Genomic DNA, 26,659 nt, shown 5'->3' with positions numbered 1-26,659 from the left:
ATTACACATCCAAACAGAATCAGGGAGTAAGCCCTGAACAAGCTGCCACTGCCCATTGCTTCCTTGGTTGTAAGCTTTGACGACAAAGAGGGAGCGTCCAGGCAGTTAGTCCCCTGTCCCGGGTTTCAGCACCAAGTGTTGGAATCCATGGGAGTCTGAAAAGACCATAGTAACAGGCTTTATTGAAAGGAAGAAAGGAACCGTGCCGAGCACTTCTCTGGGGATAAGGGCACCGGTTACAGACTAGGCCGAGTTTGGGAGAGCCTAAGGGGGTACTGAGTCAGAAATTCTGGTATGCTCCCTTCTGCGGTTTTAGGATTTCAGCTTTCTGAAATGCTCCTCCTTGGGGCAGGTTGACCAGATTTCTGGAACTCTTCTGCCTCAGGGGTGATTATCCAGTAAGTAAGGGTGAGGTCAGACAGCCAGGTGGGACAACAAAAGGGCAGTTGGAAGTTCTGGTAAATTCAAATATCTATCAATTTCAGGATGACGAGCTCTTAACTCACTGAGCTAACTGGCCAGGGCTTTATTATTTTTTTTGATGGGAAGTATTTTAAGCAGGCTAGTCTCACACACATGAATTAAAATGGCAAATAAATGTCTGAAAACTGCCTGACCAGGTGGTGGCGCAGTGGATAGAGCATTGGACTGGGATGAGGAAGACCCAGGTTCATGACCCTGGGGTCGCCAGCTTGAGCATGGGCTCATCTGGTTTGAGCAAAAATTCACCAGCTTGGACCCAAGGTCGCTGGCTCAAGCAAGGGGTTGCTCAGTCTGCTAAAGGCCCGAGGTCAAGGCACATATGAGAAAGCAATCAATGAACAACTAAGGTGTTGCAATGAAAAACTAATGATTGATGCTTCTCATCTCTCCATCCCTGTCTATCCCTCACTCTGACTCTCTCTCTGTCTGTGTAAAAAAAAAAATAAATAAATAAATAAAGATTACACAGCTAATGACATTCTTTAAAAAAAAAAATGTCTGAAAACTGTTCATGTTCTCCAATTAAAAGTGCTAATCAAAAGTCCAATGATAGGCCCTGGCCGGTTCGCTCAGTGGCACAACATCGGCCTGGCGGGCAGAAGTCCCGGATTCGATTCTCGGCCAGGACACACAGGAGAGGCACCCATCTGCTTCTCCACCCCTCCCCCTCTCCTTCCTCTCTGTCTCTCTCTTCCCCTCCCGCAGGCAGGGCTCCATTGGAGCAAAGTTGGCCTGGGCGCTGAGGATGGCTCCATGGCCTCTGCCTCAGGCGCTGGAATGGCGCTGGTTGCAACAGAGCAAGGCCCCAGATGGGCAGAGCATCGCCCCCTGGTGGGCATGCCAGGTGGATCTCGGTCAGGCGCATGGGGAAGTCTGTCTGCCTCCCCGTTTTGAACTTCAGAAAAAATACAAAAAAAAAAAATCCAATGATATAGCATTTTATTTTTGTCGTGTTAATTAAAATTGGAAAGAGTAATATTTGTGAGGTGGGTGAAATGAGAAGGCTCAGTCTAGGTCTAGTAAAGGTGTAAATCAGGACTTGTTCCAATGCAGTTGGAAATACTTGGTAAAAGGGTGCATATCCTTTGCCTGACCTGTGATGGCGCAGTGGATAAAGCGTCGACCTGGAAATGCTGAGGTCGCCGGTTCAAAACCCTGGGCTTGCCTGGTCAAGGCACATATGGGAGTTGATGCTTCCAGCTCCTCCCCCCCTTCTCTCTCTCTGTCTCTCCTCTCTCTCTGTCTCTCCCTCTCCTCTCTAAAAATTAATAAATAAATTAAAAATCATGAAAAAAATTCTGTAAAAAAAAAAAAGTAAAAAAAAGAAAAAAGGGTGCATATCCTTTGCACACCCCAGTATCACTAATTTGTCACATTTACATGATCCATTTCTTCTTTTTTTATTTTCTTTGCTGAAGCCTTTTAAATCCCCCAAATCATATTTTACCTCTATGTGCTTAACTGTCATCTTTATTGATTTTTTTTTTACAGGGACAGAGAGAGAGAGTCAGAGAGAGGGACAGACAGGGACAGACAAACAGGAACAAAGAGAGAAGAGAAGCATCAATCATCAGTTTCTCGTTGCAACACCTTAGTTGTTCATTGATTACTTTCTCATATGTGCCCTAACCGCGGGCCTTCAGCAGACCGAGCGACCCCTTGCTCGAGCCAGCGACCTTGGGTCCAAGCTGGTGAGCTTTTTTTGCTCAAGCCAGATGAGCTCGCGCTCAAGCTGGAGACCTCGGGGTCTTGAACCTGGGTCTTCCGCATCCCAGTCCGACGCTCCATCCATTGTGCCACCACCTGGTCAGGCTTTTTTTTTTTTTTTTTTTTTTTTAATGAGAGACAGAAAGATAGAGACAGACAGACAGGAGGGAGAGAGATGAGATACATCAATTCTTTTTTGCGCCACCTTAGTTGTTCATTGATTGCTTTCTTATATGTGCCTTGACCCCAGGGTGGAGGGCTCCAGCCAAGCCAGTGACCCCATGTTCAAGCCAGCGACCTTTGGGCTCAAGCCAGCGTCCACGAAGTCAAGTTTATGACACCACACTCAAGCTGTCAACCTCGCACTCAAGCTGGTGAGCCCACGCTCAAGAATGATGAGCCTGTACTTAAGCCGGTGGCCTCCAGGTTTCGAACCAGGGTACTCTATATCCACTGTGCCACTGCCTGGTCAGGCAATAAATAAAATTAATTTTTAGATTTTACTTATTGATTTTTGGAGAAAGGGGAGAGAGAAAGAGGAAGAGAGGGAGAGTAAGAAAGAGGGAAGAGAAGCGGGAAGCATCTACTCTAGTAGTTGCTTCCTGTATTTGCCTTGACTGGGCAATCCCAGGGATTTGAACCAGCAATCTCAGTGTTCTAGGTTGATGCTTTATCCACTGCACCAACACAGGTCAGCATAAGTAAAATCTTTTAAAAAATAAATATAAAATATCTAATTGTTGATTTTATCCTTTGTAATACATTAATGAAAATGGTTTAAAAATCAGTTCATTCAACCAATTATAAGTTTTAGTTTGTCTAAATAAAAGTTTCCTTGGCCCTGACCAATAGCTTAATGGATAGAACATTGGCCAGCATATGGATGTCCAGGTTGGATTCCCCATCAGGGCACACAAGAGAAGCAACCATCACCTTCTCTCCCTGTCCCTCTCCCCTTCTCTTCCTCTTCACCTCCCACAGCCAGTGGCTCCATTGGTTTGAGTGTTGCTCATGCACTAAGGGTAGCTTCGTTTATTCAAGCATCTGCCCCAAGGGGATCCCTGAAAGGGAGCATGTGGGAGTCTGTCTCACTATCTCCCCTATCTCACTTAAAAGAAAAATGGTGTCTTATAGTTAGGAGGGGAGATTTTTATTTTAGTTATTTTAATCTTCTTATCTTTTGATAATTTTTCTTCATTTTACTTTTATCTTCCTTGTTATATTATTAAAAATGAAATCACACTGGTATAAAAAATGAGGAAGCCAATTTAGATGAAAAGAAATTTGATATATAAAGTCTAAGGATGTGTTTGGTCTTTGTTTGGATCCAGCAATTGTAAAAACGTATTTTGAGAGAATTGAGGCATTTTGATGATGGATTTAGTGTTAGTTGAAACTAAGAGATAATTTTGTTAGAGGTGATAATGGCGTATGGTTATGTAAAAAATATAGAGCATTTTTGCCTGGCCAGGCGATGGCGCAGTGGATAGAGCGTCGGACTGGGATGTGGAGGACCCAGGTTCGAGACCCCGAGCTCACCAGCTTGAGCACAGGCTCATCGGATTTGAGCAAGGCTCACCAGCTTGAGCCGAAGGTCGCTGGCTCGAGCAAGGGGTCACTGGGTCTGCCAAAGCCCCTCTGGTCAAGGCACATATATAAGAAATCAATCAGTGAACAACTAAGGAACCACACAAAGAACTGATGTTTCTCATCTCTCTCCGTTCCTGTCTGTTTGTCCCTTTCTCTGACTCTCTCTGTCTCTTCCCTCTTCCTTACTCTCCCTCTCTTCCTCTTTCTCTCTCCCCTTTCTCCAAAAATCAATAAGTAAAATCTAAAAATTAATTTTATTTATTGCCTGACCAGGCAGTGGCACAGTGGATATAGCATTGGCCTGGGACACAGAGTACCCGGTTCGAAACCCGGAGGCCACTGGCTTAAGTGAAGGCTCATCATTCTTGAGAGTGGGCTCACCAGCTTGAGTGCGAGGTTGACAGCTTGAGTGTGGTGTCATAAACTTGACTTCGTGGACGCTGGCTTGAGCCCAAAGGTCGCTGGCTTGAACATGGGGTCACTGGCTTGGCTGGAGCCCCCCACCCTGGGGTCAAGGCACATATAAGAAAGCAATCAATAACTAAGGTGGCGCAAAAAAGAATTGATGTATCTCATCTCTCTCCCTCCTGTCTGTCTGTCTCTATCTTTCTGTCTCTCATTTTAAAAAAGAAAGAAAGAAAGAAAGAAAGAAAAGCCTGACCAGATGGTGGCACAATGGATGGAGCGTCGGACTGGGATGCGGAAGACCCAGGTTTGAGACCCCGAGGTCGCCAGCTTGAGCGCGAGCTCATCTGGCTTGAGCAAAAAAAGCTCACCAGCTTGGACCCAAGGTTGCTGGCTTGAGCAAGCGGTTACTCCGTCTGCTGAAGGCCCACAGTCAAGGCACATATGAGAAAGCAATCAATAAAAAACTAAGATGTCAAAATGAATAACTGATGATTGATGCTTCTCATCTCTCTCAGTTCCTGTCTGTTTGTCCCTATCTATCCCTCTCTCTGTCTGTCTCTGTAATAAAAAGAAAGAAAGAAAGAAATTTTTTTTAAAATATGATTTTATTTATTTTACAGAGAGGTGAGGGAGGAGTTGGAACCATCAACTCATAGTAATCGCTTCTCCTATGTACCTTGACCAAGCAAGCTTGTGGTTTCGAACCCTCGACCTCAGCATTCCAGGTCAACACTTTGTGTTGCCACTTCTTAGCACTGACGGTAGGAAGAATCTGAAGGCAGCTGTGAATTGGAAAATGAGACTGGTTCCCCGGCTAAGCGAGGTCCTTCGAGGGGAGCACTACTAGTTCCAAGTTGGTAACACTCCTGACAAACTGCAGAAATAGAAGCGAATGCTCCCACAGCACTCAGGTTGGTATTAGCATAGTGATCAGATTTGTGAAAACGAGTCAATATACTGTTTAATTGCCAACTTTTTATATTACAGAAAGGATTTGGGGAGGATTATGTTCATATGGTGTACATGATACACCATCCTGTATAAATTCATTACAGAAAAATATTTGTGATTTTAAGGATTTTATCTTCCTTTTTCTCATAACAAAAACCACCGTCTCTTTCGGTGGTTGCTAGGCAACGCATGCTAGACCAAACCATCCTCTAGGGTGAGGGGGGAAGATGGTGATTTTCCCGATTTTGCTGCAAGTAAGGGTACTCGGGATTCCTCAGGAGGCTATCTTTGAGCCAGGAACAGCTGTTTACAGCTTTAGGATGTAAATTAGACTGACAGGTGGTTGCTGGGCAACACCTTGGCGCGGTCGCCACCTTTGAGTGGAGCAGAGCTGTGGATCAATTTACCTACCTGATGGTTGCTAGTCAACGCCTTGGCTTGGTTACTACCGTCAAGCCAGTCTCTTCATTCTCTTCTGTAAGTAACCGAAATAAACTGTTACCTAAGGGATGAAAGTCCCTTTTTTGAGGACTCCATGCGGGATTCTTTTCCCGTTTGGTGTCATGAAGCCAATTATGAGACCAAAAGTATTTAACTGCACAAACTTTGTTCGATGGAGAAGCTGGAGCCTAGCTCTCAAATCTGCCTCCTCTCCGCCCAGCATCCAGCAACTGTTGATATTGAGATGAGGGGAAAGAATAGTAATGATTTTTCCAGATTCTGCCTTTTTTCTGTCCTTTTGTGGTTTCTTCCTTTGTTGTTATGGTGCTTGTCAACTGTCATGGCACCTGTAGCCGTGTCATTTAGGATGGAGATTAGATTATCAAATGTTTGGCCTACTGGAGGTCTCTTCGGCCAGTCACTTTGCCTTAGCTGTATTTTTTTTCTGTTCCAGTACAGTTTATATTCAATATTACACTTCTCACAAAAATTAGGGAATCAGGGAACCTGCAGATACTCCAGTACTTTCAGTCTTTTGCATAGTGCATTTTCACCAATGAAATAAAAGTTGGTTTTGGATCTCATTTTCATAATCAAACCATTTTCTTTGATTTCTTTTATTTTCTTTTTTGTGTGTGGCAGAGACAGAGAGAGTCAGAGAGAGGGACAGACAGACAGGAAGGGAGAGAGATGAGAAACATCAATTCCTTGTTGCAGCTCCTTAGTTGTGATAGATACATGAATTTACCAGGAATTACAACTGCCCTTTTGCTGTTCCGCTTGGCTGCCTGACCCCACCCTTAATTACTGGACAATGGGCCCTGGGACAAAGGGGTTCCAGGAAGCTGGTTGATAGCCCCAGGGAAGAGTATTCCAGAAAGCCAAACATACCAGCACACCCTTGCTCGAGGCTATTCCAACCCTATAAAATTTTGCCTCAGTCTGTCTTGGGGGCCCTTCTTCCTGGAGAAGTGCCCCGGCAGGTCTTTCTCTACTACTAAAGCCTGCACATCTGACGTTCGAGTGCCATCTCATTCTAATATCTGGTGCCAAAACCCAGGACAGGGGACTAACTGCCTGGACAATCCCTCTTTGCTGTTCAAACAAAGCCTGGACAAGCAGTTGTAGGTTGATTGGCCGGCAGTCTAACCCTGTCCTGAACCCCTGCAGGATCAGAAAGGTAGCGAGTTTCTCCTTTACCCTTCCCCGGTCGGCTTATCTTTTCCACAAAATTTTCTCTGGTCGGACAGTTTTTTCTGACACGCCTCACATTTTGAGGGGTTTCACTTTCAGTCTCAGTAGACTGCACGGAAGACTAGGTGCCTAGCCAAACCTCTCCACTCTCTCATTCTTCTTGTCCTCAGAGCTCCCTGACAGGTAGTGACAACCTCTATCAGGGACTACTCCCCCACACGGAGATTCTCTCCTCTTGGGACAGTGACAAAAGGGAGGGATGCCCCCTCTTGCTCACCTGTCTCCATGGCTTTTCAGAGTCTAAGCCTTCCGACCAGACCCCTGTAGGATGTCTCATAAAATACCTCACTAAGTTGGGCCTCTCTTACCTTAAGCCAAAAAAACCTCATTTTCTTCTGTAACACGGCATGGCCCCAATACAATTAGGCAATGACTCCCATTGGCCTGAAAATGGGACATTCGATTACAACATACTGAGAAATCTAGATAATCTTTGCCACCAGACGGGAAAGGCTTCTGAAATTTCTTACGTGCAGGCTTCCTTTTACTTTTGCTCCTGTCCTTAATTTCTGTGCCACTTGTTCTACACGCAGGCTGTTTTTAGCCAAAGAAACCTCACCTAAAACCTTCGCTCCTAATCTTTCCTTCTCCACGGACTCCCAACTCTCTCTCCCTCCTGACTGACCCCCAGGGGTACCCCTTTCTCAGGACCCCTCTCTGGTTCCTCTGCAAATCTCTTTTGCTTGAGTCTCTTCCCTCCAGAAAGCCCCCTCCCCTCTCTTCAATGAATCCTGTTTCTTTTTTTTTTTTTACAGAGACAGAGAGAGAGTCAGAGGGATAGACAGGGACAGACAGACAGAAATGGAGACAGATGAGAAGAATCAATCATTAGTTTTTCGTTGCACATTGTGACTTCTTAGTTGTTAATTGATTCCTTTCTCATATGTGCCTTGACCATGGGCCTTCAGCAGACTGAGTAACCCCTTGCTGGAGCCAGCGACCCTGGGTCCAAGCTGGTGAGCTTTTGCTCAAGCCAGATGAGCCCGCGCTCAAGCTGGTGACCTCAGGGTCTCGAACCTGGGTCCTTCCACATCCCAGTCCAAAGCTCTATCCTCTGTGCCATCGCCTGGTCAGGCAATCCTGTTTCTTATTCACCTGCAAATACCAGTCTTTCTTTCTCCTACCCTGCTGGCCAGGGGCCCCTCCTTTCTCCACTGTGTTCTTTTCCCCTCCCTCCTTCTTAAAAGCTGTGGCTCCAGCTCTGGTGCCTGTCTCTCTTCTCTGACCCCTCCCCACTGGATTCACCTGTATTTTACCCATTCCCCTCTCCCCACCAGCTTCCGCTACAGCGATGCCCTTCTCCCCCTCGTCCTCTCCCCTCTCTTTAGAACTCTAGCACTTTAACCTCCTACTCCTCCTGCAGATTCTGACCCTCCTTCTTTCCATCCAGCTGTTCACACTGTCCATCCGTCTGCTTCCTCTCCTCCTCCCCTCTATGCTGGCAACTCCCTGCCATCTCAAAAAACTTAAAAAAGTAAAATTGTATATTAAGCTGTGTGAGTAAGTAATCCATCTTGTATCTTTGTTTGTCAGAAAATATCTCTAATATAATTTAAATTAAAACAAGTAAAGCATGCTCATTTAAATTCCTTAATTCATAATTTATATATAAACTCTTTGTTTAATATGTAACTGTGTCTATTTCTAAGGCTTTAAACCAATAATTACCTGCCTCTTAAATCAAGGTTTACTCATCCCCACGGACTCTCCCTGCAATACCCCTATCCTTCCTGTTCAAAAATCTTCAGGGGCTTATCACCTCATACAAGCTTTATACCTAATCAATGAGGCAGTAATTACCCTCCATCCAGTAGTCACTAATCTCTACAAGTTACTGTCACACGACCCCTCAAACACCACTCACTTCATGGTCCTAGACCTTAAAAATGCCTTCTTTACCATTTCTCTACACCCTGACTCTTACTTTCTGTTTACCTTTATTTAAACTGACCCAGACACTAATACAGCCCAGCACCTTACATAGACTGTCTTACCCCAGGGGATCAAAAACAGTCCACACCTGTTTGGGCAGACACTAGCTCAGGATTTAGCAACTTGCAATCTCAAAACTAGTACTCTCTTTTTTTTTCTTTTTATTTATTTATTTTTTTTGTATTTTTCCAAAGCTGGAAACGGGGAGAGACAGTCAGACAGACTCCCGCATGCGCCCGACCGGGATCCACCTGGCACGCCCACCAGGGGCGAAGCTCTGCCCACCAGGGGGCGATGCTCTGCCCCTCCGGGGCGTCGCTCTGCAGCGACCAGAGCCACTCTAGTGCCTGGGGCAGAGGCCAAGGAGCCATCCCCAGCGCCCAGGCCATCTTTGCTCCAATGGAGCCTCGGCTGCGGGAGGGGAAGAGAGAGACAGAGAGGAAGGAGGGGGGGTGGAGAAGCAAATGGGCGCTTCTCCTATGTGCCCTGGCCGGGAATCGAACCCGGGTTCCCCACACGCCAGGCCGACGCTCTACCGCTGAGCCAAGCGGCCAGGGCCTACTCTCTTACAATATATAAATAACCTACTCCTCTGCAACCCCTCCCTGCCAGCCTCAAGGCGCCACCCTTCCTAACTTCCTCACTACGAAGGAATATTGTGTCTTCTCTGCAAAGGCTCAACTTCATTCTCAGTCCCTAGTCTATCTAGGTATAGCCTTAACCCCCAGCACCTGAAGTCTAACCCTAGATCGAACTCAGAGCCTCCACAGTCTCCAACCACCTACCACCACACATCAAATCCTATAATTCCATGGTCTAATAGGCTTTTTTTAAACACTGGATTCCCAATTTTTCTCTCTTAGTCAAGCCCCTCAGTGAGATTTTCTGAGCATGATTTTAAGGTCTATAATGAACAAAAAATAAATAAATAAGTAAGGCCCAAAAGAGGTCAGGAAATACTAGCTTTTGGCATTCACTCTTTTTTTAATTTTATTTATTTATTTTTATTTATTTATTTATTTTTACAGGGACAGAGAGAGAGTCAGATAGAGGGATAGACAGGGACAGACAGACAGGAATGGAGAGAGATGAGAAGCATCAGTCATTAGTTTTTCATGCAACATCTTAGTTGTTCATTGATTGCTTTCTCATATGTGCCTTGACCGCAGGCCTTCAGCAGGCCGAGTGACCCCTTGCTCGAGCCAGCGACCCTGTGTCCAAGCTGGTGAGCTTTGCTCAAACCAGATGAGCCTGCACTCAAGCTGGCGACCTCAGGGGTCTTGAACCTGGGTCCTCGGCATCCCAGTCCGACGCTCTATCAACTGTGACACCGCCTGGTCAGGCTGGCATATGCTCTTAAAGGCTCCAGTGCCCTAAAGGGCTTCATAGAATTCCATCAGGGCCCTGCTCCAGAGTGGAAAGAAAGGTCATTGAACTCAAGCCTGCCAGGCTTCCCGGCCCCACCAGTTTACACGTCTCTGCTGTGGAAAGAGGAACACGAGAAGGTAAGCTGCCCCCTTGCTCCATGGAGAGAGGGTTCAGTCTCTTCTAGCCCTGCTCCAACTACCTGTGACCTGACCCTGCCCAGCATGCTGGGAATTGCCACTGAAGGCCCAAGGAAATCATTCACGAGCCTAAGGTATTTCTTCCAAGAAGCAGATAAACTAATCTCATTTCTTATAAACACAAGGGCCATCTCTTATGCCTCGCTTGAATATTTGAGTTTTATTTATCCCTCAAAGATCTCTACTGTGGGTATTGACAGTCTGAGTTTATTACTTTATTTAATGTATAGTATCTCCTTTATTCCTCTGTCTCAATGCCCCATGCCTATAGTAGGCTGGGACCTGCTGCTAATTCCAGCTAGAAGCAGTGGTCACGAGGACTTAAACTCTAACTTCAAAGTTTAGAAATGTAACCACCCTTTCCCTAAGCACTTGCAGGATTTACAGGTTACTCAGCAAACTGTTCAAAGACTGTCCAAGAGGCACTTCCAGTATTACATCACACAAGGACTGAGTTTCATGTGGACAGGTCCACACACCATAATCCTGACAACTCCCACTGCTGCTAAAATAGAAAAATGGCATGCCTTACTTCAACCACAAACCTGAAGCTGGTTTGTCTACATATGGCGAATATATGAAAAACTAAGGACTCTTTTTTTTTTTAAGTTTTATTCTTTTTTTTTTAATTTTTATTTATTCATTTTAGAGAGGAGAGAGAGAGAGAGAGAGAGAGAGAGAGAGGGGAGAGAGAGACGGGGGGGGAGGAGCAGGAAGCATCAACTCCCATATGTGCCTTGACCAGGCAAGCCCAGGGTTTCGAACCGGTGACCTCAGCATTTCCAGGTCGACGCTTTATCCACTGCGCCACCACAGGTCAGGCACTAAGGACTCTTTTAATCAGACTTTGGGAAAAGGGAAACTAGGGTAAAAAGAAAGCCAACTTAACTGTCACTAAAGTTTAAAGATTTTTAAATCAAAAGTTCTGACTAAAAAGGAATTGTATGATTTTTTTATTTTCAGAGACAGAGAGAGAGTCAGAGAGAGGGATAGACAGGGACAGACAGACAGGAACAGACAGATGAGAAGCATCAATCCTTAGTTTCTCATTGTGCATTGCGACACCTTAGTTGTTCATTGATTGCTTTCTCATATGTGCCTTGACTGTGGGCCTTCAGCAGACCGAGTAACTCCTTGCTGGAGCCAGCAATCGTGGGTCCAAGCTGGTGAGCTTTGCTCAAACCAGATGAGCCCGTGCTCAAGCTGGCAACCTCGGGGTCTTGAACCTGGGTCCTCCACATCCCAGTCCGATGCTCTATCCACTGTGCCACCACCCGGTCAGGCGTAATTCCTCTTCTTGTTGCTTAGAAATATCTACAGAAATAGGTCTATGGGCAGGGGGACTGGCCACTTCCCTGTCTTATTCCCACTCTCTCTCTCTCTGAAGCCCAACGAATTTGTAAATATGAAATCAGTGATTTCACACAAACTGGGTGTTTTGACTATTACCTTTTATTAGTCCACTCACTCTCCTATTTACTTTTTAAACTTTTGGACCCTGCCTCTTACGTTTGTTCACTTGTTTCTTTCAGAACCGCATGCAGACCTTCACCAATCAAAAAATTGAAAAAAATCTACCTAACCCTACACTCCAACCCTGAAACCTGCCCTCGCGAAACAGTTAAATCTGAAACCCTATAAATACACCCCTACTCCCTACCTTTCTCATGGCTAGGACTCATCAAACAGGGTATCCAGGTTCTCAATCTCACTTCTGTATACAACACTTCTCACTGCTTTCTCTGTGCCTTTTTAAACAAGCCTCCCGTCACCGCAGTTCCTTTACCATATTCACTCAATACCACCAAAATTCAAGACCCTTTTTCTCTCTGGAGTTCCTCTCTTCCAAAAAGACCCTCTCAATTTGCTACACCAATCGGCCTACCGCATTATGTAATAAGACTATCCCAATCAAAACTTCTCTAACCAGCCCTAACGGAACTCATTTCTGGTGTAATGGAACCATTCTAAAAACGTTAAACACCTCTTCCCCCTCCCTTGAGTCCCAGTATAGTTGCACCACAACTAACATATTATGGAGAGGAAGAATTCTCAAACCAACTAAGAACAAGCAGAAATAAATGGGCTGCCTTCCTCCTGGTCCTCTTTGGCCTTACCCTTGCCACCTCTATAGTGGCTATAGGAATAGGCAGGGCTGCCTTAGGCCATAGTATATGGACTACTAACCAACTAAAGGCAGACCTAGAACAGGCCCTTGATAATTCAGCCACCTCTCTAGACTCCCTCCAGAGACAACTGACCTCTCTAGCTCAGGTCACCCTACAAAACCGGAGGGCTTTAGATCTACTAACAGCAGAGAAGGGCGGTACTTGCCTCTTTTTACAGGAACAGTGTTGCTACTACATTAACGAGTCAGGCCTGGTCGAGGAGAATATCAACTCTCTCCAAAAACTTCAAGAACAAATCTGCAGTGGCCAGGAATGTACTGACACCTACTCCAAACAATGGTGGAAAAACCCCTTGTTCTCCATGCTAGCACCAATTATAGGACCAATCCTAATTCTGTGCCTAATTTTAATGCTTGCCCCCTTCTTTATCAAGTTCCTACAGGCCCAGATGAGAGAAAGCTCTAGGATTACCTACAATCAAATGCTCCTACACTCTTATCCCCAATACCCCAAGGAGAACTTCACGAGGGAAATATCAAATAGGTAGGGATGACAGCAGGAAGAAGCCGCCCCTCAGCCTGACAAGTTCCCTCCTGAATGTTCTCCAAACCCCCTTCTTTTTAAACCACACATACTGTCCTTCTAAAACTTACACCAACAGGTTCCCCATCTCTAAAAATCTCCACATGTCCTCCCATCCGAGAGGAACCAGATCAGCGCGTCTCATGAGGCTCATCCAGGAGACCATGTATCACCATGTCACCCTGTTCAATTAGCACTCACAGCAAGCAACTAACAATTATTACCTCGCAAGATTTTTTTACTTCCTCACTCAGGTTTTCGAGGACATCACCTGGTTCAGACCTTACAGCATGGAAATTGATGACCTCCTTAACTGGATGAGGGGCTTGGCTTGGCAAGGTTCCCTTCTTGAGTTCTCTCCAGAAGAAACAATAATTTTCCAATTTTTTCTCCTCTTTCTCCTTGTCACCCCTCACCATATATTATAAATTTAATAACTGCCTTTCTTTTATATGTAACCACAGAGTTAAGAAATGATAGATACATGAATTTACCAGGAATTACAACTGCCCTTTTGCTGTTCCACTTCTCTGCCTGACCCCACCCTTAATTACTGGACAATGGGCCCTGGGACAAAGGGGTTCCAGGAAGCTGGTTGATAGCCCCAAGGAAGAGTATTCCAGAAAGCCAAACATACCAGCACACCGTTGCTCAAGGCTATTCCCAACCCTATAAAATTTTGCCTCAGTCTGTTTTGGGGGCTCTTCTTCCCAGAGAAGTGCCCCGGCAGGTCTTTCTCTACTAATAAAGCCTGCACATCTGATGTTCGAGTGCCATCTCATTCTTATAAGTTGTTCATTGGTTGATTTCTCATATGTGCCTTGACCAGGGGGCTACAGCAGGCCGAGTGACCCCTACTCGAGCCAGCAACCTTGGGCTCAAGCTGGTGAGCCTTGCTCAAACCAGATGAGCCTGCGCTTAAGCTGGCAACCTCCAGATCTTGAACCTGGGTCCTCCACATCCCAGTGGGACATTCTATCCACTGCACCACCACCTAGTCAGGCTTGTTTGCTTTTCTGATGTTCTTGTTTAATAAAAAAAATCAGTCTGACCAGGTGGTATGGTCAGCCTGGGTTGGCTGCTCTGGGGAGAAATTCGAGGTGTCCTATGTAGTATGGGATTGAACTCCTCCATGTATGGGTGCCAATGAACTGTCAGAATGGAGGGCCCCAGGAATCGAGAGCCCACAGTGTGGAAAAAAAATTGGCAAAGGAGGTTGGATGGGACAGGCACATGGTCCCAGGATGGAAGCGAAACCAACCAGGAGAATTCTTGGCTGATGAGAGAAATTGAGGCCGGAAGGAACTGAAAAATAGAATGTGAGAAGGGTGGCGGTGGGAGTCTGGTCAGGGTAGCCTCAATTTTGAGAGGGTGTCTGAAAGTAGTAGGAGAGGGCATAGATGTCTAAACACAGACTAAGACGTTTCTTTGCAGTGAAAAGAAGGCCCAGGCTTTCCCATATCCTTAGTGTAAGTGACCACAGAGACAAAACGTCTAACCTCAATGTGGAGGATGAGGGAAACAGGCTGAGAAAACGTGAGGCTCGGTGCACGCGAGCGGGGAAGAGGTAGCGGTGAAAGAAGTTAGCTGACCAGAACCGGGGAGGCCAGGATGAACTGGAAGAGGATAAGACAATGTGAAGCCACAGAGCTAGACGAACAATAAGAAAATACACACGATAATTCCTGGATTTGGTATCTAGGAAGCTATTCCTTAGATTTGGTATTTTACCCAGGAGTTGCCTGAAATTCCTGTGATCATGGTTTTCTTTCTCATCTTCTCCGGAGCCCCGAAGTGAGCTCCTTACTCCGGACGGAACCAGTGAGCTTATGTTGGGCTTGCCGGAGCACGAGCACGACCCTGGTTTCGGGCAGGCGTCCCCGACCTACTTAGTCCAGAGGGCCTTCTCCTCTGTACCCACCCCGTCCTTTCCCAGAGCGTGGCTGTTAGAGACGCCCAATTTTGTTTTTGGTGTATCTGCTCTCCCTACCACCCAATCCCCCTAACCCCCGCACTCATTAGCAGAGGATCGAAGCCATTTCAAGAGACAGGCTCCGAATGTTTACAACCACAGCTGGCTGCCATCTTTGTTAGGGGTATTGTGACTTCCGGTCGGAACGGAAGAGAATCTAACCCGGGTTGGGGAGGTGCTAGAATAGGGATTTAGGATAGGTTTGAGTTAGATTCTTCCAATCAGCTCCTCGTCTCGCCCTCTGGCAGTTTCGGGTTGCAGCTGGACTTAGTGTGACTACGGTCATTCTTCAAGACGGGCGCAGGCCGTTTTCACGATTCCAAATGGGGGAGGAGGGGACGGAGGGCACCGTACACCTGCTGTGCCTCGCGACCTCCAGCGGAGTGCCCCTGTTCTGCAGAAGCAGCCGCGGCGGCGCCCCGGCCCGCCAGCAGGTGGGGCTCTGGACGTCTGGATCGCTGAAGTTAAGGGATTCGGAGTTTGAACTCTGGGTTTCTGGGGAGTAGGGGCTGGGGAAGTTTCAGAGCTGAGTTTAGCGGGCTGAAGGTGCAGTAGACCAATAATCCTGGTTCCCTTGACCAGAAGGTGCTAGGAAATCTAGAAAGGCAAGGGGATTGGGGATTCCTGCCTAATGCCCTTAAACTTTCTCCAGCTCCCGTTCCCTGTCATCGGCTCTCTCAATGGAGTCCACATGTTTGGGCAGAATCTCGAGGTGCAGCTGAGCTCTGCGAGGACCGAGGATACCACTGTGGTGTGGAAAAGCTTCCATGACAGGTCTCCAAGCAGTAGCTTGCAGGGCCTAGTGATGGGCCCTGTTGAAGATGACACTAACCCTAAGGCCTTCCAGCTCTCCAAGGCCAGCTGTTTACTTGGCTGTGGGATCTCTGATCCCTGAGTTTCTCTGTATGAGACGTGGGTTGCACTGGGGAGGATGTAGCTGGCAGCCAGGATCAAGGGCAAACTCTATTGTTCTCACTGCCCTTTTTCCCTGGCCTGGACCCACTCTTCCTTCTCACCTTCCTTTCATACAGCATTACCCTCATTGTTCTGTCATCTGAGGAGGGCACCTCGGAACTGAGACTAGAGAGACTACTCCAAATGGTGTTTGGGGCCATGGTGAGACTCCCCAGGCCTTTTTTGCAAACCAAGGAATTTGAACTCTCAGCATCCTTTTCCCTCAGACCCAGCAGTCCATACCGCCAACACCTTTCTGTCCAAAACCCAGGAATCCTGGCCCTCAGACCCTCTTCCTTCAGACCCAGGAGTCCAGATCCCCAGCCCCCTTTCCTCAGTCTGAGTCCCAGCCCCTTCTTTATTCTGAGATGTTCAGGGTTCCTATTCTCTTATATGGTTCTTCTAGGTTCTTCTTGTGGGACTTGAAGAACTGACAAACATCAGCAACATAGAGAGACTGAAGAAGGACTTGAGGGTGAGGCTACTGATATTTGGGGACTACAGTTCCCAGCAGCCCCTGGGGCAGCCTGAACCTATGGATTTTTGAGGCAGCTCGGTTGTCTGACTCTAGAGCTAGGCCCACCCAGCAGGGCCACTTTTCTAATGGAGAGACAGCAGATCTGGAACCCATCTAGGTCCTAGTGCCTCCCTCTTCTCTCTGCTAGGCCACTTACCACCTCATCGACAGCTTCCTGGGGGACTCAGAGCTCATCGGGGACCTGACCCAGTGTGTGGACTGTGTGGTTCCTCCAGAGGGGTCCCTTCTGCAGGTATTGGGGAAGCCTTATGGCCCTATCTCAGTCTTCATCTTCTTACCCCTGGCTCATTGCTTCCATTTCTTCCCATCCTCTGGGATTCCAGTCCAACCCCTACTTGGCCCCAGAAGAATCTTTTTACACCCAAAGCTGACGCTTGCCCCTTCCCTGATCACAGCCCTCTCGTGGCTTCCATCGCTTCCAGGACAAGGTCCCAGGCCCTCACCCAGCTGCCTCAGAGATTCCACAAATCCCAACAGCTTCCCAGCTTCTCTCTCTTACTAAGCATATGCTGTTACTTCTGTCTGGTGAATCTCTGTTTACCTTTTTTGAAATACTGCTCTTGTGGATTCACCAGGCGTGGCCACCTCCTAGCAGTGTGACTCTCTGCAGGTGACTTGAACTCTCTGAACCTCAACAGGTGGTTGATTGCACCTACTTGGCACACAGCAGGACTAAATAAACCATAGCTGCTGTTGTAATTATTAGCTTCAGTAGCTCATGCTGGCAGGGTAGCAGGCACCTTACATGTTCAGTCTAACTTCACTATATGACTTGGGGATTGTAACTGCATGTGAAGGTGAAGGATCCCAGGCCCAGGGACGGTGAGACACTTGAGCATGGCCACTAGGCAAACTTTTAATCGTATGATGGTCTTTTCCCACTTCTTAACTACCTGGGAAGTCACTGCCTTCCTTGCTTGTGTCTCCTGATCTGCTATCGGCCTGCCATCCTTACCCAGGAAGCCCTCTCTGGTTTCGCCGAGGCTGTGGGCACGGCCTACGTCAGCCTTGTCGTGTCGGGCAGAGTGGTGGCGGCAACAGAGAGCTGGTGGCACTTGAGGACGCCAGAGGCCGTGCTACTCCCCTGGCTAGTGGGATCCCTGCCGCCGCAGGCCGCACGCGACTACCCTGTGTACCTGCCGCACGGGAGCCCCACGGTGAGTGAGTGGAGCCGGCAGGGGTAAGGTGGGGGCCTGGGACACCTGCGCACGAAAGGGTAGGACGTAGAGGCCGAGTCGCGAGGAGACGGGGCTTGCTATGAAAGGGACGGAGTTCCGACCCGCCCACCCTGCGCCCCGCTTCAGGTCCCGCATCGGCTTCTGACACTGACGCTGCTGCCGGACTTGGAGCTGTGTCTGCTCTGCGGGCCGTGTCCTCCCCTCAGCCAGCTGGATCCACAGGTGAATTCAGACCGTGTTCCGCTTTCCCGTTACTCTACCCTCTATCCACGTGTTCCACAGCCCTTCTCCCACCACCCTGCCCAGCCAAGGGATCTCTACTCTGTACCCGCCCCTAGTCAGCCCCGTCCCTCCCACGGACCACGCCCCCTCATGGATTGCGCTCCAATCACTTTTATTGGCCGCTCTTGCACTGTGCCAGGCTTAGCTGCTTCCATGGTCCCCTCGGCCTTCCACCCTTATGGGCCCCTCCCCTCCCCCATAGCCACGCCTCCTTCCTTGGTACTTCCCTGACCTCACCCACGGGCCCCGCCTTTCGTTAACCACGCCCCCTGCAGCTTCTGGAGCGCTGGTGGCAGCCGATGCTGGACCCGCTGCGGGCCTGCCTGCCACAGGGACCTCGAGCTCTGCCCGCCGGCTTCCCCCTGCACACGGACATCCTTGGGTAGGGCTCGGTATGAGGAATGGCTTGGGGTCCTCATCCCCTCTTCCCTGGCTATGACACGCCCTTCCTCACAGGCTACTGCTCCTCCATCTGGAACTGAAGCGTTGCCTCTTCACCGTGGAACCCTCTGGGGATAAAGGTGACTGAGGGCAGGCCCGGGAGGGTCCTTGGGCCATGAAGGGGCTCTGTCACCCTGTCTTTCTTCTCCTTTCAGATCCTTCCCCTGAGCAGCGTCGGTATCTCCTCCGGTCCTTCTACACCCTGGTCACTGCCGTGCACTTCCCACCAGGTCAGCGGCAGGCACAGTTGCCCCCCTTTGCACAGGCTGGGACACTGAGTCCCAGGTCACACAAGAAGGGAGGAAGGGGATGGGGCTGGAGAAGCTGATAAAACTCAGCAGGTACTGGGCATGTTATGGCCTGGACATCCACACAATGGAAAGGGAGGGGCAGGGAGGGCCAGCCTGGAAGTTACAGGATCTCCAAGATAATCCTAGTAGTTAACACTGAGGCCTCATCTCTTACCAAGTGCTTTGTATGTAATGACTCACTTCATCCTCATAGGGGAGGGGTTATCTACTATTAAATCGTCATTCCCATATTATGGATGAGGAAACTGAGGCTTAGCTACTAAGCGGCAGACCCACAAGTCACAGACAGGTGGCTCCCACATTCACACCCACACACTCTTCTCTACTGCTTAAAGTAGGCTTCATCAATAGGGGGCGGGGGAACCAGAGCCCAGGTTAGTTAGGAAAAGTTGTCCTAGAACCTGAGAGGCCCCCGAGAGACAAAGGGACCTCGAGTGACACTACAACCCCAGTGAAGACTCTGATGAATGTAGCAAAATGTTAAAGAGCTACACTTGAGAGGGGCAGAGGGCTGTCCCTTCCTAGCTGTTGACTCCACCCCCCCCACACTTCCCACATGTAAAGGGTGTGAGGGGTCCTTGGGGGTCCCTTGTAGGTGGAACCCAGTGCCTGACACCTGGTTAGCATCACCTGCATGTTTGCTATTTGTGTTGCTAAGAGGATTGCTTGGCTCGCACACAGTATCCCCAGGACTGGGGCTGGTGGGAAGAGGAGCAGCTAGGAGTCTGTGACCTTCAGGTCACTGACCACAGGATGGAGTGGTGAAGGCCCTTGCCTGTCGGAAGTCGGACTGAGGCCCAGAATGGGGGTATGGCTCCTGCAGGTTGGCATCCTAGTGGTCCAGGCCCCACTGATCCCATCAGCCCTTTCTGTCCTTCCTCCAGAGCCTGGACAACAGGAGGAGAAGGTGGAGGACACAGCCCACCAAACCCAGGTGCCGAGAGCCTGTTACCTAGTATCAGGGACTGAGGAGCCAGGCACTGGATGGCGTCTGGTGGCTCTACAGTTGGGGCCACGGCGGCTGCTGCTGCTGCTTTCTGCTCAGAGTCCCAGCCATGGGCTGCGGAGCCTAGCCATGCACACTCTGCACGCCCTTACCCCACTCCTCTGACCTCTAGGCATGAGCAATAGACAGGCATCCGGGAACCAGGGCTGTTAGCGTCTTTGTTTATTTGATCACAATAATACACAGCCCCTGGACGGGGAGGGGGCAGGAGGGGCCACAACAGGGTGGGGTGGGAGGGGAGGGGAGGAGGAGCCTGCTTCCCTGGCCCCTCTCCCCTCTGTGCTTGGGGGGAAAGGGAGGCAGGGGGCTCCCCCTTACCCCCCAGAATGTAAACAGCAGCAGATGAACAAAAATAAAAATACAAAAGGCCGGAGGAAGGTCCCAGGAATCCCCGCACTCTGGGGTCTTCCCTGTCGCCAGTGGAGGTCCCCTCATTGCCCCATCCACCAAAGGTCCCTCAGTCTAGGGGATTCCTGGTGCCGGCCACACTCCCGGGGGCAGAGTCCAGGGCTCAGAACTGCTGGGCCAGCAGCTCACACAGGTGACGAGAGACAGACTCCTTGCTGGTGCGCAGGGTCAGCCGGTACATCTAGGGGCGGGACATGGGGGGCAGGCTCAGGGAAGAGGCAGATGGATGGAGAGCCCAGGATGGAGGATACAGGGAAGATAGAAGAGAGAAAAAAAAAAGGAGTCAGAAAGGTGACAGAAGGGACAGGAAGTAGGAATAAAAGCGACAGAAAAGAGGCAAAGAATGGAAGATAAAAGAGAGGCCAAGAAGGGTGGAAAGGATATAGAGACAAGAACCAGGGTGGGAGGGAAGGGGAGAGGGGTGGAGGTGGGGTCAGAGCATGTACACAATCCAGGCTGCGATGGTGTCTGTCTCAGGGGGGCCTCCCAGACCGCTACTCACCTGAGCCTGGGCATTGGGCTCCAGCCGGAGCAGACAGCCCACCTGCAGGGCTTTAGTCTGGATGATTCCAGCCCCTACAAAGTTCTCAGGGTTGGGGTCCACGTTGTCCAGGAGAGCGGAGCCAAACCCCAGGAGCTGGGAGGGAGGGGGCCGCTGTCAGAGGCTCCAGATCTGTTAGCTCCCAGAGTGGCACACCAGCCCCCAACACCCTTGGTAATGGGAGTGGGCTGTATTTTACAGATGGGGAAACTGAGGCTCAGAGAAGGTGAGCAGCCACTGCTCCCCAAAAACCCCAGGGTCAGGGAGAGGTGGGCTGAGATGTGAGGCTGGGCTCCACTCCTGATTCTCCATCTCTTACCTTGGCCTTAGTGACTTCTGCATCCATGGGGTGGTTGGCTTTGAAGATTTTCTGTGCCTCCTGTTGGGGGCTGGGGCGGGAAAGGTTTCTGTCGGACTGGGCAGGCCCAGCCCAGCCTGCCCTGAACTGCGGCTATGGCTCCCCCCAGCCCCACTACTCACAGGCTCAGCTGCTTCCAACGCTGGAAGAAGTCCTGGGCCGCCATCTCTGTTGGCTGGAAGAACTTGTTGATGGTCACCGGGAGCTTCAGGGTGAGGGACTGAGGGGCACCCCCATACCTGGCATTGGAGGGGTGAGAGCTTGGTCAGACCACACCCCTCACCCAGGAAGCCCCACCCCCAGGGCCGCCTCCTGACTCACCTGAAGCGCACTGACAGGAGCGGGGGCATCAGGAAGTCCCTCAGGCACTCGATGTTGAGCACCTGCTGCACCTGCGCCCCGCCATCCACCTGCGCCGCTACGCGCTTGGTCTGCACGGCCAGCTGTGACCACTCAAGGTCAAGGAAGCCAGAAATAGGAGGTGGTGCTGCAGGGCCTTGGCCATGAACCTCTTAGGGCTGTGTGCCAACCTAGATTCCACCTATGCTAAATTGGCCTTTCACAATGGGCTCAGTAACCTCCTTTACTGCATGTGTCACACCGTACTCTTTGGGTTTGAATCCCGGCTCTTACTCCCTCAGTGACTATGGACAAGTTAATCAACCTCCCTTAGCCTCACCTGCAAAATGGACATTTCTTCCTCAGTGTTCAATGATGTACTCCTTGCCAGTGTGTTTGGTATACGGTTAAGTGCACAAAAATGGTGGCAATTAGTGTCATCACCATTTTCCTCCGTGTCAGTGACCCCAGGCAAGAGCTGGGTCTGGGTCTGTGCATCTCTCACCAACCCCCCCCCCCCCCAATGCCCAGCACAGAGCTGAGCACACAGGAGGCCTCTGGAAATGATGAACAAAGCAAAGAACTAAAAGGTCCTCAAAGTTTTGGGGTCTAACCCCCATCATTTCACAGGGGTGGAAATGGAAGACCAGAGAGGGGCCTGACCTTGTTCAAGCACTTCCTTTATGATAGCCACCCTTCCAGAGTTCTCCAACTGTGCTGATCTTCAAAACTACCCTAGGCGAAGGAAGAGGAGGGTCTACACAGAGGTGATAGGAAGGCTCAGAGAGGCAAAGCGGCAGGCCCAGGTCACACAGGAGGAGGCTCTGGTCATCATCAAGACCCCCGGGCCTGGCTCTCCAGGTCAGGAGGCACTAGAATCACGGGTGTGGAGCCAGACAGAGGCCAAAGTCAGGACAGGGTCACAAAGGGCCTGACAGTGACGAACTGGGGTCTGAAGCAGCAGAGGTTCTAGAAGTAACGTCTCTTGCAACACCTTCACTGGCATCTCCTGTCATGGGGGGAAAAGAAACCCCCCCCTTACAGATGACACTAAATTTCAGAATTAACAAATGCTCAGGCTCACATGAGGGCTGAATTAGGAGTCTGGACCTGGGTCCATCTCCTTCCCAGGAAGGCAGACCCAGAGGGATGAGCCTAGAGCCAGGGGGCTGGCCAGGCTGAGAGGATATGAGTCTGGAGGTCTCCAGGGTGAACGACAGTGGGCGTGAAGTTCTGGAACTGTACCGAGGTCTTGTTGCCATAGAACAGATACATGCGGCCTGTAGTGATGGGAGAGGCAGGCCTCCATCAGGGTCCCTACTCAACACCCAAGCAAGGTCCCCCAAAGCCCCACCCTCACAGTCCTCCGGACACACCTAGGTTCTGCCGGAACTCTGACTTGACTCCAATCTGCAGCAGCTGGTTCTCAAACAGGACCCCATTGTTCTTGCACACGAACCTGGGGGTGGGGCAGGGGCTCAGGATGAGAAGCCTGCCTGTCGGGGCACAGCTTCTCGATCCCCACCTGTCCTCCTTCCCCTCCCTAACTGCTCCCAGACTCACTTATTCAGCAGCTCATCAGCTTCTGGGATGGGCGGGCCAATGTCCTCAGGACCTGGGCTGCAGGCAGGGAAAGGAGTGAGATGGGAGGGGACTCAAGGGAAGGGAGTGCTAGACAGAAGTAAAGGCCCAGAGCTAGCTAACGGAGGGAGACAACAAACCTTGAAAGGACAGAACCCCACAATCCATATCACCAAATTCCCCGGAGAACCACAAGACCCCAGAATCAGTCTGGTGATTGCTTCTAACGGGAATAGGACCCTACCTACCAGGTAGTCACGCACCCACATATCAGAGGACCCTGACTTTTACCCCTTCCAAATCCTTGCCTCTACAGTTAGTTCAACAGGAACAAGTGATGAGAACTCCCAGTCCCCTAACCCTCCCTAAGGACACAAGAGTCTGCCCGCCAACCCCCTAAGGCCATCCCTTACTCAGCAGCTGGAGCTGGGTCAGCCAGCAAAGCCATGGGGCTCTCAGGGGCAGGCGGCTCCAGCTCGCTGGGCCATCCAATCCCAGAGCAGACATAGAAGACAGGCGTGGCAGGCAGCCAATCCCAGACAGGCAGCAAGAGGGCCGAAGAGAAAGAGGGAGGGAGGAAGGAGAGAAGGAAGAGCAGGCTGAGACACAGTGACAGGAAAGGACAAGGAACGGTGGCCAGGGACAGCCGAGAGTCCAGAATGGCCAGAGGGAGGAAGTAGGCTGGGAGAGGCAGCGGCCAGGGGGACAGAGGCACAGGGACAGGGAGGGAGGACAGACAGAAGTCAGGTGGCCCAGGGCGCAGGGCAGGTGGTACCTGAGGAAGGCCTCCTCGGGCGTGGGACCCAGGCTGGGCTGAGCAGCTGGGCCATCGGAGGAGACGTCCACCAGGAGGTTGCCGGCACCTGAAGGAGCCTGGGGTGCTGCTGGGGGAGGGGCTGCCCGCAGCCCCAGAAGGTCGGCAGAGGGTGAGGGCGTTGACTACAGGAAGTACAGGTGTATATGAGAAGAGGCGCCACCCCAGGTGGACCCTCCCTGTGGCCCAGTCCTGGGGGACTCACCACAGTGCTGGGAGTGGGCTCTACACCCCCATTGATGTCATTGCTGCTTGGGTCCCTCCGGCCTTCATCCAGGGCGCTGCCCGCTCCTGGCCCCTTCTTGCGTTTCAGTTTGGCCAGGATGGACGACTCGCGCTCAGGGAAGGGCGGCATCTCCTCCAGCACTGTGGCCTGTGGGTGGGAGCAGGTCAGCAGGAGGAGGAGGGCGAGGCACAGAGGGCGGAGGAGGGGGCCATGGGGACCGGGACCCTGACCAGGACATCCGTGCTGGCCACAGAGCTGAGGGTGAGGTACTCCACAGCGCGCTGCTGCAGCTCCACATCCGCGTTGCGCAGCTGGGAGCCGGCCCGCAGCACGCCCTGGATGGTGGCCTTGGTCTCCGGAAAGAGGTTGATGAACTTGATGTAGGTGGACAGCAGCAGGGCCCGCGTCGCCACACTGCACAGGTGGAACTTGGAGTGCAGCAGCGAGAACTGCACCGGAGGGCTGTACGGGAGGCTGGGGTCAGTGGGCACCGGCTCTGCCCACCTCTCCCAGAAACCGCTTAGCACCTGGGAAGGGTCGCCGCCCTTGGAGGGACCCTCCCAGGACCCCAGGCTGGCCCCAGGGCACTGGCCACGGCAACCCCCTGTCCCAGAGGCTCCTGACGGCTGGGTTCTCCCTTACTCCACAAGGTTCTGGGTGAGGGGCTGAGAAGACACCTGGGAGCCCCATCAGCACGAGCTCTGAGACTCCTGGGGTCCCCATGCCCCAGACCCTTCAGAAGTGCATGTATTCCCCCTCTCACCTGGAGCGGGGGTCCCCAGCAATCAGGTTCCCAAACTCCCCAAGGATGTAGCCGCCGACCTTCACCATGTTCTCATGACAGGCTGGAGCCTGGAGCGCCTGGGAGGCGGGGACAGCCATGAGGAATGGGACCCTGGCTCAGGGGCACTCAGGTGTGCCAGGCAGGGTGTTGACCCTTGGGACTCTATGATGTGTGTAGGATTATAGATGGGGACACTGAGGCACAGAGTGGTTGAGTGACTGGCCTGAGCCCACAGGTAGTAAAACAGGACAGAATGGGGCCCCTTTCTGGTGCACAGGGAGCAGGAAAGTGCCGGGACCTGGGGATCGGCAACCAAGTGCCAGGCTGACCCTCACACTGGCCAATGAAGATTGGGCCCCTGTGCCCCTTGGGAGAAGCAGGGAGGCAAAGGCACTGCTCTGAGGAGGAGGAGGCAGGATGGTGGCTGAGGCTGGCTTGGCTCACAGTCCCAGCAGTCTTTTCTCTGCTCTGATGCCCCTTGATGGGGGACAGATGGGAGTGCTGACCTCAAAGACAGTCTTGGCAGCGTAGCCCTGGACATCATCACGGTTGGTGACAATCTGCAGCACACGGTACCACACCTCCTCACTCACATAGTCGCCTGCGATGCGAATCAGGTTGAGGATGGTATCCACATACCAGCTGTAATCCACTGCGTATTTCTCAGCCAAGATGGCCACCTTCAGGACCTGCCAGCCAGGAGGGAAGACGGGCATGGGAGTGTGCGTGAGCATATGCCCGTGGGCCCGTAGGGAGTGGGCTCAGCTGGATCTGAGCTCATGACTGTCCCCATCTGGAGACCTGGGGTCTGCGGCCATACCACCCTGAAAGTGCCCGATCTCATCTGAAAACCTGGGAGTCCGCCCCCTGGCCCCTCCCCCCTCAGACCAGGGAATATAGGCCTCCAGCCCTCCCAGGACTCACGATCTCTTCTCGGATGGCATAGTCAGCCGTCTCAAGGTACCGCAACATCTCTGACACAATCTGCTTGGCATTGCTCCGGTCACACATGGCATAGAGAAGGTCCGCGGCCCGCTGTCGCACGCTAACATCCCGCTCCGTCTGAGGGAAGCGAACAGGTACCGTGTGTTCTAGACTCCGTGTAGCATAGGGCTGGCTACCCAAGGCCTCTAAGCCCTGTGCCTCTCTGAAGAGGCAGAGGACACAAAGGCCGGGTGGGTATGGAGAGGCTGGGTAGGCTCCAAGATCGCACCTTGAGGGCATTGATAACGGTGTCGATGTGGGTCTTGACTGCCTCGTGGGAGAACTCAGAGCTGGCCAGCGTGCACATGCTCTCCAGGGCCAGGTAGCGCAGGTTGGTCTCCCGGTGCTGCAGGAACTGGCCCAGCTGGTTACAGGCCCGTACTAGGAGGTTGGGCTCACTGCCAGCGAGAGAGAGACATGAGGAGGGGACTCAGGCCAGGCTGGGCCATCCCACATCACCCTCAGGACCCAGGTTTAACTCCTGCCCCCAGCCCAGTCATGACCATGCCTAGTGACCCAGACATCCAGGCCACTGAGCCCAAATAAAGAGAGCCAGGAATTCTGCCTCCTACAAGGGACCCAGCAGCAACTCGGAAGGGTAACACTTCACAGCTTCGTCCTTCCACCTGGAAGTCACAGTTCCCAGACTCAGTAAGTAGTCTAGGTCCTGGCCACAGCTCCCCAGCCCCCAGGTGGGCACCTGTCATAGTGGATGATGAGGCTGATGGTCTCAAAGAGGATGGCGTTCTTGGCATTGGAGTGCTGGACCTTTTTGGACTTCGGTGGCTCCTGGGCCTTGTTGAGCACGGTCTCCAGACACTCAACCAGCCTCCCCTTCACGGCCGCATCCTCTGGGGAAATGGAAGGCACGGCCAGGGCTGAGCGCTCTGCCCGCCCAGC

At 51.2% G+C, this 26,659-nt stretch overlaps 2 protein-coding genes across 3 annotated transcripts in view; one reads left to right on the top strand and one right to left on the bottom strand.

Moving 5' to 3' along the window:
- Positions 1-15,214: 15,214 nt before the first annotated feature.
- FUZ (fuzzy planar cell polarity protein) lies at positions 15,215-20,112 on the top strand. Its single transcript, XM_066374035.1, has 11 exons — positions 15,215-15,448; positions 15,667-15,788; positions 16,046-16,130; positions 16,375-16,443; positions 16,634-16,738; positions 17,466-17,663; positions 17,811-17,906; positions 18,242-18,348; positions 18,423-18,487; positions 18,563-18,637; positions 19,603-20,112. The coding sequence occupies exons 1-11, from the start codon at positions 15,338-15,340 to the stop codon at positions 19,827-19,829; spliced, it is 1,260 nt and encodes a 419-aa protein (XP_066230132.1). The 5' UTR covers positions 15,215-15,337; the 3' UTR covers positions 19,830-20,112.
- AP2A1 (adaptor related protein complex 2 subunit alpha 1) overlaps positions 19,872-26,659 on the bottom strand; it is a 31,050-nt gene continuing 24,262 nt past the window's right edge. The window contains exons 8-24 of one of the 2 annotated variants that reach the window (XM_066374033.1): positions 26,460-26,610; positions 25,989-26,157; positions 25,700-25,837; positions 25,282-25,464; positions 24,755-24,852; positions 24,222-24,453; positions 23,971-24,138; positions 23,727-23,890; positions 23,365-23,430; positions 22,934-22,990; positions 22,747-22,829; positions 22,562-22,650; positions 21,353-21,477; positions 21,154-21,270; positions 20,993-21,062; positions 20,635-20,769; positions 19,872-20,313 (exon numbers count right to left, since the gene is read on the bottom strand). In XM_066374033.1, coding sequence (XP_066230130.1) covers positions 20,236-20,313; positions 20,635-20,769; positions 20,993-21,062; positions 21,154-21,270; positions 21,353-21,477; positions 22,562-22,650; positions 22,747-22,829; positions 22,934-22,990; positions 23,365-23,430; positions 23,727-23,890; positions 23,971-24,138; positions 24,222-24,453; positions 24,755-24,852; positions 25,282-25,464; positions 25,700-25,837; positions 25,989-26,157; positions 26,460-26,610 — 2,123 coding nt within the window. In that variant the 3' untranslated portion in view covers positions 19,872-20,235. The remainder of the gene's footprint in view (positions 20,314-20,634; positions 20,770-20,992; positions 21,063-21,153; positions 21,271-21,352; positions 21,478-22,561; positions 22,651-22,746; positions 22,830-22,933; positions 22,991-23,364; positions 23,431-23,726; positions 23,891-23,970; positions 24,139-24,221; positions 24,454-24,754; positions 24,853-25,281; positions 25,465-25,699; positions 25,838-25,988; positions 26,158-26,459; positions 26,611-26,659) is intronic. The other variant, XM_066374034.1, reaches the window with a different exon arrangement.

The sequence above is a fragment of the Saccopteryx leptura genome, chromosome 3 (genome assembly GCF_036850995.1).
Source record: "Saccopteryx leptura isolate mSacLep1 chromosome 3, mSacLep1_pri_phased_curated, whole genome shotgun sequence".
Lineage (NCBI taxonomy): Eukaryota > Metazoa > Chordata > Mammalia > Chiroptera > Emballonuridae > Saccopteryx > Saccopteryx leptura.
The sequence above is the reverse complement of the archived record's forward strand: the minus strand, read 5'-3'. Positions and strand labels throughout refer to the sequence as shown.

Bases quoted from the DNA above. Each gene is read 5' to 3' on its own strand.
- FUZ (XM_066374035.1), top strand. From the start codon at position 15,338: ATGGGGGAGGAGGGGACGGAGGGCACCGTACACCTGCTGTGCCTCGCG. The intron at 16,131-16,374 runs GTGAGACTCCCC...TGGTTCTTCTAG, and splicing joins AAATGGTGTTTGGGGCCATG to GTTCTTCTTGTGGGACTTGA. The intron at 18,488-18,562 runs GTGACTGAGGGC...TTCTCCTTTCAG, and splicing joins GGAACCCTCTGGGGATAAAG to ATCCTTCCCCTGAGCAGCGT.